At 41.1% G+C, this 21,383-nt stretch overlaps 1 protein-coding gene across 11 annotated transcripts in view; it reads right to left on the bottom strand.

Moving 5' to 3' along the window:
• Positions 1-426: 426 nt before the first annotated feature.
• Positions 427-21,383, bottom strand: part of LOC121303455 (MAP7 domain-containing protein 1-like) — a 31,457-nt gene continuing 10,500 nt past the window's right edge. For 3 of the 11 annotated variants that reach the window (XM_041234180.1, XM_041234174.1, XM_041234170.1), the window contains 15 exons: positions 19,143-19,306; positions 17,988-18,096; positions 15,433-15,543; positions 11,082-11,216; positions 10,456-10,625; positions 9,926-10,056; positions 8,435-8,676; positions 7,275-7,557; positions 5,758-5,950; positions 4,801-4,905; positions 3,915-3,965; positions 3,666-3,738; positions 2,681-2,777; positions 1,973-2,232; positions 427-503 (listed from right to left, as the gene is read on the bottom strand). In XM_041234180.1, the coding sequence (XP_041090114.1) occupies positions 493-503; positions 1,973-2,232; positions 2,681-2,777; positions 3,666-3,738; positions 3,915-3,965; positions 4,801-4,905; positions 5,758-5,950; positions 7,275-7,557; positions 8,435-8,676; positions 9,926-10,056; positions 10,456-10,625; positions 11,082-11,216; positions 15,433-15,543; positions 17,988-18,096; positions 19,143-19,306 (2,135 nt within the window). In that variant the 3' untranslated portion in view covers positions 427-492. The remainder of the gene's footprint in view (positions 504-1,972; positions 2,233-2,680; positions 2,778-3,665; positions 3,739-3,914; positions 3,966-4,800; positions 4,906-5,757; positions 5,951-7,274; positions 7,558-8,434; positions 8,677-9,925; positions 10,057-10,455; positions 10,626-11,081; positions 11,217-15,432; positions 15,544-17,987; positions 18,097-19,142; positions 19,307-21,383) is intronic. The other 8 variants (XM_041234177.1, XM_041234176.1, XM_041234173.1 and 5 more) reach the window with 8 other exon arrangements.

The following is a 21,383-nucleotide window of genomic DNA, read 5'->3' on the forward strand; positions in this document are numbered from 1 at the left end:
GAGCACACCCACAATTCCTGTTGTAACACTGTGAAGTTTATTTACATTATTCACATACCCAGTAGCTTGCTTTACTTTTTCAAAGTTAAATAACTAAATTAATAAAAGACAAAATAACACACTTCTTTCGCTGAAACTCAATAATAATAATAATAATAATAATAACAATAGTCAAATATTGTGGCTTGGTTCTCTACAATGAATGAAGCTGTCAGTCTTAAGGTGCATGTTAAAAACTGCAGGTGATAATTGATTTCTTTCAAATAAAGGCTACCCCTTTTTGAAGTGAAGTTTCTGTTTGTATTTTTTTTTCCTCTTGCATCCATTGTTCATTCCTCTCCCTGGAAGTTTTTTTTTTGTTTTCTTGGTTTGAAAACCTAAACTCTGGAATTGGCACAGTTTTTTTCTGTTTTTGTTTATTTTTTCCTCAGCCGTGCTTTAAAATTTGCCTTGTCCAATGTGTGGGAAACATATTTCCCATTGTAGACTTTCTCAGAGAACTTCTGAAACAAGAGAAGATGATAAACAGATATCATTTGAAACAGTAAAACACCAACATGTTTCGATCTATAACTTGTAAACACAGTCACACATTCTGAATAAATACTTATGTTTCGCTTTTTGAATAATAGTGCATATTAATTCTATTCTACCAGTTTCCTCGTACAAGTTTTGTTTCTGCTTGTCATGTTTTTCAATTCACAGGAATGTGGTTCTCTTATAAAAGGGTTGCCATGGTAAATGCACATGTCCATTTTGCAGTTCTCATGCTTATACTATGCCTTTACCATAGCTGGTCGTGTGTTTACGCCACACCTCTCTGGGCTTTCCCATGCTTTCCCAATGATTGATTACACTTCGCTTTTACAATGGTAAACTTTTATAAGGATTTTTCCAAATACACATATATACAGAAATGGCTGTATTCCACACTGAATTTGCATCCAACACTCTGATATTAATTGTTGCCTCAGTATAAAACACACAGCTCACTAAACAGAGAAAATGTTTGGCTCCTAATGAGAGGTGTAAAGTCTCCTGACCATTTGCACTAAACTAAAACAGGACAGCTTCCTTTAAGAGGAAAACGCAACGCATCTCCCACATTGACATACGAGAGGTAATCTAAGACTCTTAAACATTACGAATATAATGTATAAATAAACATGTATTCTGCAGCGTGTATATAGATATGCTTTAGGGGTTTGCACTTGTCCTGCAGCGTCTTGAGTTAGCTTTGCTGGTTATTAAATGAGCTGTCTGTCTTCTGCAGCGACAGGTGGAGGGAGATCCTGCAGGGACGCAGTGGTGAAGCTGTTCCAATTTCACCCTGAAAATCCAAGCAGCCCAGCTGCAGTGATCCCAGGGCCAGATGCCCTTTCAGCACAGCCTGTCAGAAAGCCTCTAGACCCACCACCCCGAGTAAGGTATTTCTCACTGGGGACAGGTGAGATGCTTCTCCCAGCTGGGCATCCACTGCTTATTTGAGAATATTCTGTCAGAATTTCTAATGAATCTTGCTTCAGTCCACACAGCGAAGATAGCATTACTCACGTCAATTATTAAAAAGCAGGGTGTCTCTAAATGGTCAAAAAGTAACACCAAGATATTTAGCAACCCTCTCATGACCAATTAATTTGTTATCCCCGACTCCTGTAATACGCTTCCGGTTTCAGTCATGATGGGTAAGAAAGCAAAGCTGACATTTTCTTCAATGGGCCATTCAGGAGAATAGACTTGCTGATGATCACTAATTTTCCTCCAAAATGCATCCAGGGACTAAGCTATAGTCAATGTGTCCTTTCAGAACAATTGAAATATTGAAATTAGTCCCAGGTTCGCATCACACCCCAGTGTTTTGGCAGGGGTTTGTCCGTCCACCAAATCTGCATCATGTAAAACACCTCAAAACAAAAGAGACTACTTATATTTGAAGGAACAATGCTATAACCCTTGACCTTCCGTGCCCTACCTGCTACATGTTGAGGCTTGAGGGAGCCTGCTTTCTTCTTCAGGAAGGATTCTCCTTCCTCGAAGGCAATGATTGGGTCACTGGGGATGTCGCTCTGGGATTTCTCCCGCCCACCGTTGCTGCTGCCGCTGTGATTGGACAGGTCGATGATCTCCTCAAAGTCAGGCCCCTCCCTCTTGGTGGAAAGGCCATTCTCATGCTTGTCCGGCTGCATGCCGTTCACCAGGGCTGGGCTCTGCCTAGGCTCTTTCACAGGGACACTGTGGACCCACACAAATACACAGACAGGATTTTACAGAGTGAAATCTCACAGCAGTTCAAGCCATTCTATTAAAATACATTGAATGTGCATTCTACAACGCTTCTTGCTAAATATCAAAAAACATGGCATTGTAACTTGAATTCAAAACAGTTTTTTGGGTTTTTTTTTTCATGCACTCCCAATGCACTTTACTGTATTTCTTTCAGGTGAATTTAGTGCTCCTGAAAAGGTGAAGTACAATATCTCTAGCTGCATACAAGCACAGTCCCAGCTGACGCAAAGAGTCAATTCTGACCTGAACACCCCCTGCCATTCAGCTCCAACCCTCTACCTTAAACAGGGACTGGACATCATGAGGTAGGTTGGGAGCACCAAACCTCTAGTCTAACTTAACCTCGAGATCTCCAGTCTAGTGAACCAGCTCACTGCAAAATCTCCCTGCTCACCTCTGTGTATTCTGCTCACAGGGTTCTTCTTTAGTGCCGCGCTGCGATTGGCTGTTCTCCGCCTCAATCTCGTCTGTGATAAGAGGGGTTTGGGAGCCTGCAGGACAAGGGGCAAGGGCACATTTAAAAGTATTTTGAGTTTGTTTGTCCAGATCTCATTTGTTTCAACTCATGCACACTACACACTTACAACTACAAAGCAAACACGTAAATTAGTTTTGTAACAGATGTATCACTTTATAGCATGGGGGCTCTTACCAGCAGTTAAAACGTTCTGAATCTATAGTTTTATTTAAAAACAAATCTGTATATCCCTAAAAATAAATCATTTAAATTTAAAAAAGATCTTATTAATGCTTAAAATGGGTTTTAAAAGAACTGGATAAAAGCATGCAAAAGCTGAAAATGTGCGACGCGAGCGTTTGATTTGGTTCTCTTGCAGTAGTCCATAACAAGACCGAGGCCAACCTTTTCTGAAAACAAAGCTCAAAAGTCTAACAAGAAGTGTTCCAGGGGAGGTTGTAACAGATTTTTCTGCATTTTCTGTTCTCTGTGTTGCATTTTTTTTACAAGCGGCAGACAGACACACATGGCCAGTTTAGATTGGCGCCACGCCACAGGGTAGCGGCTGCAGTTTCTAACAACAAGGATGTGGGCAAACTGATGGGAGGGAAAATATACAAGAGAGTTTCACGGAGTCGCCATTTTAACTGTACTCCTGAGCCACATGCTTTCAATTACAACATATAGTGCTTTGTACACATTTAATACAGCAACACAGTGCAGTACTCTGGGTATTGTGCATCCAAAAATTAGCAGTACTTTTTCTAAACGCATTCAAGGTGTGCACTGTTGTTCTTCAGGGGTTATCAATAACTTTGTACCAAACAAGTCTGAATCTGTGACTTCTTGAACCTGACCTCTTCAAGTGTAATTTACTGATGGCCCCTAAGTTAGTTCTCCACAGGTAGAAACATTGACTGACCTTTGCTGCTTTCAGGATCAGGTTTAGCATCTTTGCCATTCATTTGTGCAGGAGAGGAAGATTTGGTTTCTTTCTGCAAGAAAAACAGGTTTCGAATCTTGCAACCTTCTCACTTTTTCTTTTGGCACTGCTGTATCCTATTAACAGTGGATTACTGTTTTTTTTTTTTTTTTTTTGTTTGTTTTTTTTAAATTATTTTTTAACATTAAAATGTATCAATTAATCGTTTTCGGAGAAGGAGAAATGTACCTTGTCACCCGTTTCCGGTTTTCTTGTTCTTTTCATAATCTGCTCGAGGCGCTGGAATTAAAAAGACAACAAAAATGAGACCCCAAAAATCTGGAAACAGGAACATATAACCCTATAGCATGGTGTGCAGATATTGCAATGCCATACCCACTCCAGCTTTATGCATTATTTATTTCCCTACTTGAGTCTGCAGTACTGCATAAAATGGACCCATGCATTGGTATATTAGATTAGTTTAGTGGTCAGCTACTTTGAGTTATCTTTCTAGCACTACTAGAATAGCCTGCAGTTCTGAGTGGAGTTCTTTTTCCTAGACCTGCATGCTTCTAACATGAAGAAGCCTGGTTTTTGGTTGGATTTGCAGCCTTGATGTACATCTGAAAGTAAAGCGAGTAAAAGTAATGTGGTACACACTGTTCTATCAGAATAACCTCACTGAACTCCAACATTTGAGACTGAAGAGCTCTGCTCAGCAGCATGCAGAGAGGTCGATAAGAGCATCGCGTTACATGCAGAAAACATGAAATAGAAACACGTTGAAAAGAAAAAAGTAGCTGTTTCCAAGTGATAAACAGAGTCCCCACAGCCCTGACACTTGCCAAGGTTAGGTTCACCTCTAATAGATAGTTATCTGTTCAGCTGCTGAGCTCACTGTGAACTCTCTTTATAAATTCCTTGTTGCATATTGTTAATAAAATAAGAATTTAATGAGATAGGGAGGGTATGTATTGATACCAGCTATAAAGACACACATTCTTCATTGAAGAATCATTTGGTGAACTGCAATGAGCTTGGTCATAATTTATGTATGTATTTATTTGGAATAGGCTCAGCGTGGGTTACCACAGAGCATAGCCATGTGGTGTTTCATGGGGACTGTATTAACCTTCTTCCTCTCCAGACGCTCCTGCTCCTCTTTCTGGAAGTGTTTCTCCCGCTCCAGCCTCTGCTTCTCTGCCTCCTCTCGGGCTTTGGCCTCTGCCTCCTCCCTCTGAAACACAGAAACGATACAAGGTAGGTCAGTGCCAGCTACATACGCAGTACAGTGCATATCCCCAGCCATGGATATCAGCACCACATTACAGGCACAGCTAATCCCACAATGAACTGCATCCACTGCATGCAGAATATCAAACTACAATTATTGCCCAGGCTGGTTAAAAACCAAGACAATTCGTTTAAATTTTAAAATACATTTTAAATTTGTTTAAACAGTCCAAAAACGTCGTTCAATTCTATTAACACTAATAAGGTTTGATTCAAGGGTTATGACAGCAGTTAGATGCAAATTGTATTGAACTAGAAAAGTGTCTGTTCCCTGCTTCACCACATGGTGGCAAGACTACATCGCTGCCAGAAACATGCAGGTGTTTTGTGGATATCCGAGAGCTGCTCAGGACAATTTATTTTACAGCTGCTGGGGATAAAAAAAAGCCCATTGGACAGTGCAGTCACACAGTCTGACAGCCATGTGAAGAGGGAAGTTTATAAAACCAGTGGGCAAAAACATCAAGACCTAATGCAGCAGCAAAGACAATCGCATCAGAAACAGATGTTGCAGCTGCACTTGCTTGCAGGGTTGGGGTCAATTTCTATTTTTCCAATTCCAAATTAGTGTTTAACATAATATTTCATTTTTTAATCAGTATTTTTCCCCCTGTCAACTCCACATACAATTAAATACTGTACGCACACACACAGGTCTTGCACGCACAGAACATGCTGCAGTCCGTTATAAAAGGGACCCACTTCTCGTGGCTTTTCTGCTTCTCCATTACGTTGAAATCGTGTTTAACACTGTAGTTGACAGCCCTGTTTCCGGGCCTGCTCTCTTCCCACCGACCTGTTTCTGCAGCCGCTCCTGCTCCTCCTGCTCTGCCTGAGCTCGCTCCTCTGCCTCCCTCTGCTGCCGAGCCTCGTCCTCGATCCTCTGCTCCTCGTCCCGCTGCTTCCTCTCCTCGACGAGTCTCTGGGCCTCCACCTCACGCCGGGCCTTGTCCTCTGCCTCCTGCACGGCCTGCTCCTCTCTCAGGCGCCTGCAGGAACACACACACCACTCAACGTTTAAAACAGAGGACTTCAAATCCACTGTCTCATTAGCACTGGCCTCCTTTGCTTCTATTGAAGAGCCTTTGGTTGTTTGCATGTTTATTTCAATTTGGAATATATATATATATATATATATATATATATATATATATATATATATATATATATATATATATATTCAAAGTATCCATTCCCTTTTAATCAATTCTAATTCCAAATTCTTTTTACCAGAATATACACAACTTGTCAACACCACATGAAGTTGTGTAATTGCATGTGATGTTGACAAGTTCTGTCTATGGTTTGCTCAATAAGCCTGTTGTAAAAGGAATTGGAAGTGAAAAAAAAGGAAGAAACTTGACCCCAACCCTGCTAGCAACTCCACTGGTACAGTGTCTGAAATATTTTTGTCCTGAATTAATGTAAGAAAACAATGGAAAGCCAGACCAGTCTCAGCACAAGAGATACCAGCCTTATGTTACTACGGTCAATAAGAAGCTAGGTAAGCCATATAAAAGCACTGGTAAGCACTAGACACTGACCCATAATTCACCTCCCAGGCGTAACACAGTATTTTTTGAATGAGCATTTATGGAAAGTAAACAGATAGACACAATCTGTCAGCCCAGATAATAAATGTTAATAAAATCTTGGTGTTTTGCTACATCCTCTGGAGTTTATCATCATTTCTGGCCAAGTGTTAGAATCAAAATGGATCCTGTTGCATTCATTTTGGAAAAACAGGTTTTTACTGAACAGTAACGGGCAATGCAGCTGCTGGACACAGTAACATTACTGTGACATCTGCACTGCATCAGTGTCAGTAAAACACATTGCAGTGAAGTGTAATATACTGTGCTCGTGTTTTTATAAATTCAAATATTCATACAGTAATACAAACTTATTCAGATTCTCAACCCCCTTTTCAAATGATGTTTCTAAACTCCATTTGAAAAGGAGGTGTACTAAAAATAAATATTACATCTTACGCAAGATTTGAATTAATAAGCCATTGGGCTTAAAAGAACACTCCCTTGCATCCCCCTCCCCCTCCACAGGATTGCTCTACATTCCCAAACAAATGAAGTTTCTCCCTGGAAATTGACGTTCCCCATTATTACAATTCCAACCCCCTTTACAGACCTTCACAAGTCACAAGAGAGACACAGGATTACAAAGCATGACTGCGTGAAAAAGCAGACAAAGCTTACATAGTCCATCGAGGCTGTTCCAGACCCCATCGAACACTGAAGTGAAATACAACCCAAACAACATCTGTGTTACTGTTCAGAAAGCAGTGTTCAGACTCACCTGTCCCTCTCCTCCTGCTCCCTCCTCTCCTGCTCCTCCCGCTCCCGCTGCTCGCGGGCCTGCCTGCGATTCTCGGCCAGGATTCGAGCTGCCTCCTCTGCATTGTTGGTTCCAGCCATCGGTTTGCCAGGAGAAGCTGTGGTCGGGGCTATGGGAGGTGACGGCTCTGGAGCTTGGGCTGGGGGAGGGGCTGGAGCCGAGGTCTGGGCTGGGATTGGTGCAGTAGGGGCTGGGGGAGTGCCTGGTGCAGAGGACACAACAATAGCAGGGACAGGGGGTGATCCTGAAACAGAAAAATAACAAAGAAGGGATTATAGGCTGCGACGCAATACAAGTCAATGAATAGACTGGGATGCCTTTTTAAAGAAGTCGAAATTAACATTATTCCGTAGTCTTAAAGCGACAGTGACCCACAATCATGTTCAGTTTTAGACTAAGATATGATTTCTGGGTACTGCATTAATCCAGTCTGCTGTGCACACTGCTTCATCAGTATCTATCATTAACTGTGGTCTATCTTGGCTACAAACTCAGCTATGTGTCAATGAAGCCCACAGAATTTGCAACCAGTCCTCTCTGCACAAACGCTGGCAGGGGCACCAGCAAATGTCCTGATGATCCTGTTCCCCTGTTTGTAATGCAGGGCTGATGAAATGATCAGCTCATGCGGATAATTCAATTCAACTTTCCACATGCCTTTCCCGGCTCAAATGGACTGACCTTATACAACCAGGGATACTTGCACAAAAAGAAATAAGCTGTTCTTGCCATCATTAGCAGCAGAATTATAATTCTTGTTATTACTGCTACTTGGAGTCACATTCTTTAAGCACTGTATTGTGTTTCTTTATTGGATTGTGTTTAAATATGTACAGTAACTGTAAAATAAGATCAATGGACTTTTGGCTTATCAAGTTATAAATAAATAAATACCCTGCCACATCTTTAATCCCAAATCAGTATTTTCAAAAAGTAAATCACTGTGACCTACATTCACAGCGTTTCAATGCAATTAAGTGTGACACACAGCTGCCTCCACAAACCCCCACATGCTGATGCTCTCAATAATCAGTGCTGAAAACTGTCCTAACAAGTGGTGCTTGTCTAGATACATGTAACTGTGACACATGGGCAGAGGGACAGGCGGAGAACATTCATACCATCGGGTGTGGCCGCTCTGCGGGTCTCCTTTGTTTTCTCGACTGCGATGGGCGAAGCTGTTCGCTCGTGCTCCTTTGCTGGCGTCTTGTCCTCTGTCGTCTTCTGTCTCTTGCCCCGTGTCTTGGGGACAGACGGACAGCCCCGGGGGGAGGGCGGTTTGGGGGACACTGCGGGACTGGGGGAAGGGGCATGCTGCTTGGGGGTGGAAGGGGACGAGGGGCGGTTCTTTGACACAGGACTGCTGGGAAATATAAAAACACACAGAAATCTTAACAAGAGGTTCACAGCTGTAGTGCAGTGTGTGGGATGGGGGAGAAACAAAGAAAGAAGCAAAACATCCAATTCAAAAACATCCTATGTGCATTAAATATATTTAATAAAGAACCACAGTGCCATTTTACAATGAGCTTTAGCATGATACTGTTCATAGCTGAAATAGGCGCGTTACAGACAGGTTCTTAGATAGTATTAAGCGGCGTTCACTGCCAACATGTTCCAAAGGGAGAATTAAACAAATGATCAAATCTTAAAATACCCAAAAATGTTAAAAGATACCAATTACTCCAGTCTTAAATCCTCAAGGATCAGGGATAAGCGGAAGCTACTTGAGTTTCTTATATACTTTACATTATAAAACCCTCTTGCTGACTCCAGGTCTCATCATCACCGTGGACACATACAGACCAGTGCCTCTAAAAGCCCACGGTATTGATCACCTCTGGAATTGATCTGCCCTTTACGCTCACATAATCTTTGTGAGCTTGCCTAATGCTCCAGCATGGCTTTCTGAGGCCTACCGTGTGCTGAAAATAAACAGCTTTGAAAAAAGATATCATTCATAATTCAAAACACTCGGACACAGTCAAGGTAAAACTCAAAGACAGTCTAGTAAACAAACATTTCAGCCAGTGCCGGCTTCAATGTACTGCAAAAAAACAAATAGATTTATGGGCAAATACAGTCCTATAAGAAGTTAATGGGACTGAATTACATTTTCTTAGCAACTCCTGTTTTTTCAACACAGTCTGGGAAAGTCTGGAAAGAAATTGCAGTTTCATCCCAGAAATGCAGTTTTTCAGAATGAAACGCTCTGTAGCCACCTTCATAATATATTTTCGGTTTGAAGAAACTTAGAAACTAAGAAAATGTACCCATCAGCTGTATAGTCTGAGCAACTATCTGCCATACTGTTCAATTCATTTAACTTCGCCCTCAACTGAAGCAGTCTTTAAAATTGACAACTTGTACAGAAACAGAAGAATTTACTTGGATATGAAAACACTAAACAGATGAAACATAATTCACAACACAGAACACCCACCCCAGCTCCTCTAGCTGACAATACCCTTCTCTCCTTTGAATGAGTTGCAACACAGACATCGCACGCTACTAAAGCTTGCCGTTCTCCAACACTGTTCTGTGATTGAACTGAGTCTTTAAAAAGGAGCGAGGGGGGGGGGGGCAGTGAAAAGCAAAAGGTAAAACAGTACCTGGCTTCTGTTCTGTGCTTCATACTCGGCAAGGACTGTCTCTTCTTCAACACCTTCTCTTTAGTGAGGGCATTCTTTTCTTTCTCATTCTCTCGCTCTTTGTCTTTCTTCTCCTTTTTCTTCTTTTCCACCTGGAGACCGTGGAGGATCAATTAAAAATGAGCTTCTGCAGAACAGCCCAAGGTTAGGAGACGAGGGGGGGTGGGAGGAAGCTCTCATGCAGTCACTTCATTGGCTGTGTAATCTCTTCCGCTCTTAATTCAGAGGCACAGCTTCTATTTGTGCCCTGTCATCCCACGCACTGCGCTAGGGTTAACACAGTGACACGGATTGATTTGGATCTACCACGTAGGATTTTATACTGTACATGTAAATAAAAACTGGTTTTAACGGGTGGTCAAAATAATACGACTACTAATAAGAAATAATATATAATATAAAACAATAATGATAACACCAGCAACACAACGATGATGCTCACAAGAGCAATGATATGATCTACAACAAGAAGAACAAACTAGTTCAGTAACCTGCTTTGCGCTCGTCTTACGTACAGGCAGGGAGTCCCTGGGTTTGCGTGGCGTGATGTCAGGGCTGCTTGCCGAGACCTTCCATCGCTCGGAGCCTCTGTGGTGGGGTCTGTGGTGGTTACAGGCTGTGAGGGGGCTGGCAGAGGCCGAGCGAGGGCACAAGGGGGACACTGCAGAGGAAAGGGAGGACGTCCGAATCAAACCAGCGCCACAGCTTACCGACACCAAAACCAACCATTCAGAATGAGAACGAGAAGTCAAAGCAGCAAGCGGTTCAGCTCGGCACTTCATCGTTTAAAAGGTACGAACATGACTCGCTGCACGAGTTTATGAAGTTTAATGTGGCATTACAGGAACCAGTTAAAGACAAGAACACCAGTCTCGACAGCTAGCGTCTCACTTTACTGAATCCATCCAAGCAAACCTTTACATCCACATCTTCAAAACATAGAAAAAATAAAAACCATCTGGGTGACTTATCAAAATCACCACGAGTAAGCACACCCACACCCTGATGCGAGAGCCTTGACTTAGCTTTGTGAATCGGATCAGCCCCTCAGGTTTCCCTGATGTACGCTCCAGGGCTTCTGTGAATAGGGCCCTCAAACTGAGCAAGCGAGACTTATGGTGAGACTTACGGGAGTCTTTGCTGTTTCCCAGCAGCGTGGCGACACTCCTGCTCCGGGCGAGGAAGGACAGGGTGGGGGTCATCAGCCGGTCCACGATACTGCTCTCCCAAGGGCTCAGCTGCAAACTCCGGGCTGGAGAGGGAAAACCAACAGAGTTATCTACAGATAGAGCCAATACTGTACCTAAAGACAGTACAGCATCCGCCTCAGAATCCCCAGTCACGCAACTGCATTCTACATCATGTGCCTCGAGAATCAAGCAGGAACGTGAGTATACTTACACAATTCTATTCAAGTCCCCAATTAATGTTTACTCCACAGTGACCCCTGCTGGTTAAGTTTGCGAGAGAGAAAGCGCTGCAGCAATGACCACCAAATGCAGTACATTCTGTCAAACCATATGGTTCACATCAATTATATAGAACCCCTGCTTCGCTTCACTTAACTGCCCTGTGGTCCAATAGGGATGGTTTTCCCTCACTAATTGAATATCGGATTCCCAAATTCAAGTGAAGCAAACACACATCATATGCAAGTGAAGAACATTTAACATTCTGTACAGTTATAAAACAAGGACGACAAAAAACTGACATACATAGCAGTTCAAGTCTTTCCAGGTTTTGCACAAACTTAACTGAAAAAAATGCATGTCGCCAACATAGATTATAGAATATGTCCACAGTAGGTTGAATAACAAATAGACACTGGCAATGATTCATGAAACTGACGCAACCAGTTCCTATAACACACCAAACTTGTGACCTAGATTGCGATGCTCTCATGAACTTGTACAAAACGAATATCCATCAGACAATTGGTTCTTTAAATATATCAAATATACAGTAAGCCACACCTCTATATTTCCAATGCTGGGGGTAAGCAAAAGGTAATTAAACAAAAGCATAGGTGTGTCTTTAGCACATAAGCCTCGAGTGGCTCACAATGTATTGCTTTCTGCAAATCAGAAAAAAAGCACATTACTGAACTAACACCCACTTCCCAGAAGACTGAAAAAAAGGCCCAGAGGTCTTTTAAAGAATCAATATGCTGAACATGAAAAGTGAAGAAAAGACATAAGTGCCACAGTCCTTCAAGTCTGCTCTTTCTAATGCACTGATAACACCATCAGCAAGAAGAGAAGTCACCTAGGGGAGTGTATGACAGTAAGTTTGATAAAGTGTTAACTGTTGTTGATCTTTAAGTACTTGAAGCAAATCAATATTCTGGTCTTGTCGTCCAAAAATCTATGAAAAAAAAATATACGTATTTAAAAAAATCTCCCTCTTCCTCTCCCCATCTCCGTTCTGTCGATACCATGTGACACTGCTTCAGGAATGCCAATTGCAAAGGAAAGACAGGAGGTGTCGTTCTGGGAGACAATACAAGACCAGACTGGAGGATTTCCAACTAGCAGAGAGAGTGTCACCTTCAAAATATGTTCCACCTCAGCAGGAAACAAACCAAAACTGTAGAACCGTTCGAGACAATTGTGCAGCTGTTGCAGAATTATTATGGGCTTTAACAAAAAAGGCACCTTGCTTTAAATACAAATATCACGATACAGCACCACATTTGTACAATAAAAATCAGTGTTAGACTTTAAAGGATTATTTCACAGGTGGTAATTATTCTCTCCTACTTTTTTTTTTTTTTGAGATTTTTATAATGCTTCAAATGCTTACCAGGAAGCCACAAAGTCCAGTGCTGCTATAAACTGCTTCCCCACTGCCACACTAACCTTTATCGCTTCGCTCTTAAATCAGGTTTTGTTCCTGTAGTTTTAGCACATTTAGAACACTGAAGGTGGCCAAAACATCTGTCGACTTGACTTGTTTTCTTAAAGTTCTATCTTCCTGTAGTTTGCAAGCGTGCCTTTCAAGATAGGCAAAAGCTGAAGCGGGGAAGCAATTTAAAGCAGCACCGTAGCCATGCAGCTTCCCGTTTTATAATAAAAGATATGAGGAAAAATGACAAACAAGCGAATAAATTATGAGCGAATCAAGTAGTTCACACACACAAGTGAACCGGTTTTGCTCTAGAAATGAATTAAGCGCCAAGCCATGTCTTGTTCTGTCTGTCGTCTTGTTGCTTCACAAGGGCACCATGAATAATTCAGTTTATTACCTACACAAGACCAGGCCAGGGCTGTGTAATAGTAGCATCATTGTGCTCTCTTATCTCCTTCTGAAGCTGTCAAGTAGGCATGAAGGCCACTCACACACAGTGCAGGAATCGAGTCCTGAGTGCTCAACGGAAATAAACATCCGTAACTGTCCAACCAATAGCACTGGGACTCCCTAAAGGAAACCGTCTACATTATATCTGGCATTGTGCTGACGAAAGGTCTGGATTAGGCATGCTCATGGAAAACAACATAATGCCCCAGTAAAATAAAGGGTCTGCTGTCTTAATAAAGGCTGGGAATGCTCCAACGGCAATACAATGAGTCTTAATACCAGTTAAGTAAACTTGCCACAAAGCAGTCAAATACTATACTAACCCAAACTTTTCCTAAATAATGCAAGAAGGTACTCTTATCCATCAATATATTAAGACAGAACAGCCATAAACTTATTTTCTTAAAAATTCTGATCTACAGTTACACAGTAGAACTTTTCTTAAGATAAATAAATAAATAATAACTGGGGAGGAGTAACCCTCCCCCCCAATATTTGCCACCGGTATCAACTTCATTTTATTCAAACACCTGTCTATTTATGTCTTACTGGTTCCACAGAGCGGTTCTGATAAAGAGGGTTTTATTCCCAGGTATATCCACAGCACCTGGTGGGCAGGCATACCTAGAAATGTTGTTCACACTCCAGCCAGCCAGCTTTCCAGAGGGGACTTTTCCATGCTGCTTGTAGCGTATTTTTAGTCTGGAAATATTTTGATATGTTGTAGTGGTTGCTAGCCTAGTTGCCAAGCAACATGAGGACACGTCTGTACCCCAATACAATAAACACTGAATAAATTAATATTGGACTCTGAACAGAGTGTCTGAAGAAGGTCTTCTGGGGTCAACAGCACCCTTTTGTCCTTTTTATCTTCTCTTGTAATGGCAATTTAACACAGGATTCCTCAGAAATGTTTGCATGGCAAACCAACTGCCATTTTGCCGGTCAAGCTTTTTGATAACTGTCATTTGTAGAGCTGTGTAAACATTTCACAGTGTCAGAAAACTTCAAGGTTTTTTTTTTTTTTCTTTTTTTTTTTTTTAATTTAAAAGGGAAATGGCTACAAAAAGTCTGTGTTGACAACCCTCTTGTGCTTTCCCCCAAGACTGTCTCTGTTGTCTGGTATTTGTGGATTGACCACGCTTGAAAACCCTTTGTAGAATTCTAATAGAGTGTATAAATGAGTTTCTGATGAAGAGGGACACAAAATAATATCACACAGACACACAGATGTATGGAAATAGTCATTTTTTATATATATATATATATATATATATATATATATATATATATATATATATATATATATATATATATATATATATATATATATATATATATATATATATCACTTTTTATATCATTTTTTCTGGTTTGTCATCATAGCCTGAAGACTTTTTAAAATGCCAGCTAAAGGCAGTCTAGTTCCTATATAGCATTGCTTCCTTATTGAAGTCTGACTTCAAAGGCCTAAACAACAGCTCCACTGTTCACTGTCTAGATGTACTGTGGTTACAGGAAGTGGTTTTACATGACTATGAAGGCAAGCATTCTCAAGTACAAATAATAATAGTCCATAGTCTGGGGACCATGTCTGGAATTTTTTTTTGCCCCCTGCGAGGAAATCGATGGAACAGGCCATCAACGATCATTCGATTTGACCTTCAAGGAATCATCATATCCATTTGTACATCTTGGGTTTGAATTCCTTGGGAGGATTTCTGCTTTAGAGGTGACCTCTGCAATTAACAGGTCTGACCACAGCTGTTCCTCCAATGTTCATTCAGTAACCATTTTGAAAATTTCCCAGCAGGCAATGCGTGTCACTGTTGACTAGTTGTGCCTACTGGTGTCTAGTACTGAATGAAAATGGATACAATTTGTATTCAAATAAATAAAAAAACACCCACTTCCACTTACAGGAGGTAGAATTTATATTTTAACAGGACATAATGTAGGCTGTGCAAAAAAAACAAAAAACAAAGGGACCGTGCAGTGAAGTGTTGAACTCAAAACCAATTGGCATTTTAAAAAAATGGAGGGAGGGTTGAAGACGGACTGAACGGGTAAAACATTTAAAAAAAAAATTAATGTAAAATCATAAGGTAGGAGACATTGGAAAGCCCCGTGAAAAGGTGACACAAGCAGGGAGACCCAGGCAAGTTCCTTACTTCGGTTCGGTGAATTCCACAAGGTGGCGGAGGATTTGGACAGTCTCTTGTTTATTACGGAATCCACATGCTTAGGAAGGTTGACTGCCGACATCGAACATCTCCCTGTACCTGAGAAGAGTGTATAAACAAGAACATTCACAACTGAAGCTCCAGAACCACTGCTGAATACGGGCTTACAGGGACTTCACCGCCTCATCACGCCAGGGGCACGAGCCCTGGTTTCCACTACGCCCGCTCACGATGACAGCAAGCTGGAACCCATCATACTTGACAATATGCTCATGATAATGACGCACACTCACGAATGTCTAGGGCTACTTAATTATTAAAGACCATACTCCATCACCCACCAGCACCACAATCCACCACCATTCACCAAAGAGCAGAAACAAGGGAATCCAATGAAAGAGGACCAGTTAGGAAACAATACGTTACTCATTAAATCGACAGCTCTTGGGGCAGAAGAATTTTTTCTGAAAGAATATTCTTAAACAAAACAGAAACACTGCTGCTTCACTACAAATACGACTTAACCCTTTTAGTCCTGGCAGGACCTCAAGGTCCTGCCTTACCTTAGCGCCATATGTTTAATATATGCCTTTGGAAATCATGTTGGAACCTCACAGGACTCCTAGTTCCCAGTCTGAGGTCGTGTAGAAATACATGTACAAAATATATTTTGTCCTGTTCTCATACATACCCAATAAAGGAGTTCCTTCTTCAGCACGACAAAATTCAGGACTGAACAGAATATCATCTGAAAAGCAACACGATCCTAGTGCACGTTGGTGTATTAATAAGACTTGTATAGTCTGCGAGTGGCATTCCAAGACAAGATGCGCTCTTTAAATTCTGCTCATGAAGACAGTAAGAATACGATTCATCCATTTTCTTGCATCTTGCCAAGTCTGAATTGTTTCTGTGAATGTCTTATAGCTCCCATAAAGTCATAACTCAAATTATAAAGAACATATTCATAAGCACACTACAGAAAACCTGCGAGTGAAAAGCCATCTGCTCCAGCAATCCTGCTGCATAGACAGAAACAGAAACGGCCAGGGCAAGGCTACAGATTTTTTAACCTGTTTGTATTGGTGGTATACTGACATCTTGTGGCATGCTAATGAAATAGCCAGACAAAAAAAAAAAAAAAAACTGTAGAATAGGGAGAATACCTCTGATCCCCTCACACACCGTAAAACAGAAAGAAAAGATCAAAACTCCCAAAAACTCAAACAAAAGTATTTCAAGAGGCAGAAGCAGTGCATGCAATGGTTGGTATTTAAAGGTTAATTCACAGTCGTAACACTTTGGAACACAGGAATTACATTGTTACATTGCAGCCCAGTCCTGAAACCATCTTCAAAACAGCGTAACCTCGGTACCGTGACATCACTGCATGATTTTCAAGCACATGACATTATGCAACAGAAAGCTGTTCCTGTTTTACATAAAGTTTTAATGCTTCAATGAAAACTGGATTGTGTGTGTGTGTGTGAGCAAGTGAGAGGGAGGGATATGGCTGTTGATGTTCTAGACCACCTCTTACTTGATATTTAACCTCAATTACTTTAAAATAAAAAGGTAAAAAAAATGTAATACAATTAAAAAGAAACAGCAAGCGCAGAAAGCTTCTCTCTAAGGTAAGTATATTACTTTTGATAGATTGGTTATTTTACTAAACAAAACAAAGATGACACACCTTTCTCCCACACACAGCTGTATAATTTGCACAAAAGGTGTTTAAAGTGGTATTATTAATTTAAGGTAGTATTGAGAGTGGATGTTTTAGCTTGATGAAGCTGAATGATACATCTTAAGCTATGACAAAGCAGTGAGGACATAGCTAGCATACAGTAAGCAACAGTGCTCCAACAGCAATGTTATGGCAATTTAACCTAACCAAAAACAACAGAGCACAACAAGTAGCTATTGAGTCTTCCAATCTTCTCTTCAGTGCAAAAATTGCTTAGGTTGAATTGGTGTTTCATTAGCCACCAAAAGCACATCATAAAAAAAAAAAAAACAACAACAACAAGCTTCACAAAAACGATTCAGTGTTACTAATACCAGAGCAGGAAAATCACCAGCTACCATGCAAATACAAAAGCACCCACAGCCACCACACCCAAACTCCAAACACAAAGAAATACTTCCCTGTTTCACACTACATGCAATGAGACTTGAGCATTAAAAAAAACAGTACTGTGTTTGCTGAGGTCTCAATGCCTGCCTAGCTCTTTAAGCTTGAAAGAATAGGTAATTCTTAAATGGCATTTCAATTTCAAGATTATGGGCCGTCTATTCAATTGGTTTAAAAGACGACCCTTAAATAAACAGCAGTCCTGAGCATTTACCAAAGACACACATACGCTTCCACAACCTTAGAAGCGCAATGCAGCCAGTTCAACTTAAAAACAGCATTCAGATGCCGTTCAGACCTCCCAGGTCTTGTTAAATCCAAATACTTCCCTATAGTTCATAAAGCCGAGGCAGGAGACAGAATGGGTTTTGCTACGGCCTACTCCTTCTGTTCCAGTTCAGCAGCTCACCTTCTCTCTGTGCGTTTTGATTCAGACTTCCAGTCCAAGACCATCTCTGCCGACGGATCTCTGCCCAGGTTTTCTTTGTCGATCTCTGGATCGCAGCTTCATACCGCTCCTAGAGGAGAAAGCAGCACAGGCACTTGTATTAGACAAGCGAAGGAGCTGGAGACCACTTCTATAGAGCGACTTAAACCACAACATTTAAAACATCAAATAGGGTGTCCTGCCACAATGCTGGGATGGAAATAAGACTCTTATTGCATAGCAGTTTCACCCACTCCACGTTTTATTATGAGCTGGATTAGCCACAGAGTATAGGCAACAGGCTCAGGTGTGTCTTATTAAACTCATTGTAAAACCAGGAATAGATCAAACTAATATGCAATGAGAGTTCCATCCCTACAATGGGCTGCATTGATTTCCCATGAAGCATTTTATAAATTTTCCTTAGGGATACTTGATCATAGTGAGTAATATACACTGGTACATAAAATTACTTGCAACTGGGCGATGAAGCATTTAGATATTGCATGCCAGGCATTTACCAATCAAAAAAATAATTTTATGGAGAGCTCATTTTGGCGAGTGGCATTTACCAACCACTGTAGATCAGTTTGCAAGATGCATCTGTGTATCCTGCATCTCCACGGGTTTAAAAAAAAAAAAAAAAAAAAAAAAAAGATTGTCATTGTGCCATGTGAATAGCCATGCATTGCAAGCGACCCTCAATAACATGCTCAGAATGAGGAATAATCCCTCAATAACAGGCTCAGAATGAGGAAACGTACAGAGCGCAACACCTGGCCGGTGGAAGTGACAGTTCCTGGGGAAGTGTGATGGCAGTCAAACCTTGTGTAAAAGGAACCTGCTTCCTGCATAGGCCTACATCCCAAGGAAGCTTTCTGTACTGTCGTCCTGTGCAGCATCACTCACACCTAAATGTATCATTTGGGTTGGTTTATCGTTTAGAAATCACAACTCTCTCAAATCAATAAGTAACCAAAATCTGGAAGTGTTATTTATCTTTGTCGTGGGTGTCATTGTTGACCTCGTTTGCACTGTTCTCTCTTTAAAGGGATTTAAACACACTACACCTGATCTCAACACTCACAAGTGAACATGTTATTCTTTCAGGGGCTGTGGTTCTCTCCTGAGGCCTACCTTGTTTTTCTCTAGTTTCTGCCTCTGCCTCTCCTCCAGTGCTGCCCGTCGTTTCTCTGCCTTCACCCTCTGCTCCTCCAGCTTCTTCCGCCGGTCCTCCAGCAGTTTCTCTCTCAGGTGCTTGGCTTTCTCCTCCTTCTCCAGCCACTGGGCCTTCTTGGCAGCTGCAAGAGAATCGAGAAACGTTAAAGTCTGGATTTCTTTCTCGCCATTGTAATGAACTATCCATAACTTAACTCAATCCGAATTCTACAGTAAAGCTAGAAGAAACGCCGAAGGCGGCAGTGCCTGAAATGTTGGCCTACTTGTCTTGCAGATTTACACTGTAACTAGAATATTTTCTTTAGGAAGGCATCAGCATGCAAAGATTCAGAAACAGTAGCCCAGAGCTACTATTAGGACTATGATTCTCCTGCCTACATAGGCACTGTATTTAAAAAATATATATTTATGTTGAAACTGAAGAATCTTGTAAATGTTTCTCTTTCTCTGTGCGAGTCATACATGCAACGTGGGTGTTCTGCTTGCACAACTTTGTTAAATTAAAACACATTAGGCAATTGTTTTCATTTCTTCCTCCCAATTTGTAATAGTTTTGGTGACCAGTAATTGGTTATTCTACAAACAGACACAGGCATGATAATTACAAAAAATAACAATGCTGTTATGGGAACAGAGAGCCAGCCCACAGCATATTCCTTTCAGACATTATTTGAATGTATACCTTTCATTGACAAATATGCCTGTAATTCTCTTGCATATGATTTGCTTATCTGCATGTATTAATATTATTATTATTATTATTTAAACAAAACGGTGACCAACACATCTTTCAATCTGATAAATAACGGACAGTACTGGAAATTGTTGCATCATAACCTTTGTCCGCACTTGTTCAAGTTGTTTTTGGCCAGTTGTGCTGGGAGATCACATGGTTAACCAACCACACTTAGGATGACATCCTGCCGCTATTCAGAGCTCCTTGCACTGTAGGCCATAGCAATACAGCTTGGGCTTGGGCTTATCCAAATGTAGCATATTCTATTGGGAGACTTATTCTGGAAGACATGTTAGCCCCATAGAGTATATTATGAACATTTCTGTTTGATACGAATCAGTAACTCCCCTTTGTCCACTTTCACCAAGATCTCTACTTTAACTGATTCAATAACGTGGGTTTGGAGCCATCTGTGCAACCGCTGCCGTCTCCAGGACCCCTTATGAAGAGACTGCTTCCTAGACCGGCTTCCTGCTTTTGTTGCTTCTTAGATCTTTCTTTTAATTCCCAGGAACAGTGCATTTCCAGTAGTCAACAGAACTGGAGCTATGTGGTCAGATAGAAGCCAGATGTGCTACAAAAGCACCTCAGAAACTAACCTTTGTCAAGGGATAGCAAGATTTTGTCCTTGTTTTTACACCTACAGAATTACAAAATTTACAAGGTACATTTTTATAATTAGTTTCTTTGAGGCGCTTGAGAACAGGTACATGTTCAGCCATCTAAGATGGTTCAACATCTTTGCTTCTTTTTATTTTAGGGCAGTACTGAGCAAAACCGTCTTGCCTCTTTCATGTTAGTTAGTAAAGAGCCCGCACACACGGTCTCCTCATTCATTTTTTAACAATGCCCCAGGCTAAGAAGATCAGTGACAAGGAGAAATTAACTTTCTTTATTTCTTACTGTGAAATACTGTGGTACTGATCTGGTGGAGATACAGAAGGCATGCATGCAATGCAAAGTGTAGACTAAAACAGATTGAGATAACAGTGAACTACCAATGAACTGAACAAGAAAATGGACTTTTCAGCCAAGTGTTTTCATTTTCCCTTGAGCTCTCTTGAATGGCATGGAAGGTAAAAAGCTTAAAGGTCGACAGATGTAGCCACCTGTTTATTGATCAGCTGTAATGAGTGCTTTAAACCTCTTGCTATCAGCAGTTGGTGTTTTAAAGGGCAACGGCTTAAATACACACAATACCTCCAATTTGGGGCAACTCTTGTAACATCCCCTGGAAAACATTTTACTCTGGGAGCCAATGCAATCTGGATTAGTAAATACAGCAACATTGCTGCTTTAAATACAGTGATACTTGAGTCGCTCTCAAATGTAAAAAGAAATGCCTTGTTTACCTTCATGCGCTACCTTTAAAAAACGCATAGACTGGGTTTAATAGAGAAGCAGAAGGAGGGCTGAACAGACATTTTAAAACAAGAGATTCTGAATAAGTCCTCCTATTCAAA

The sequence above is a fragment of the Polyodon spathula genome, chromosome 32 (assembly GCF_017654505.1).
Source record: "Polyodon spathula isolate WHYD16114869_AA chromosome 32, ASM1765450v1, whole genome shotgun sequence".
Taxonomy (NCBI): domain Eukaryota; kingdom Metazoa; phylum Chordata; class Actinopteri; order Acipenseriformes; family Polyodontidae; genus Polyodon; species Polyodon spathula.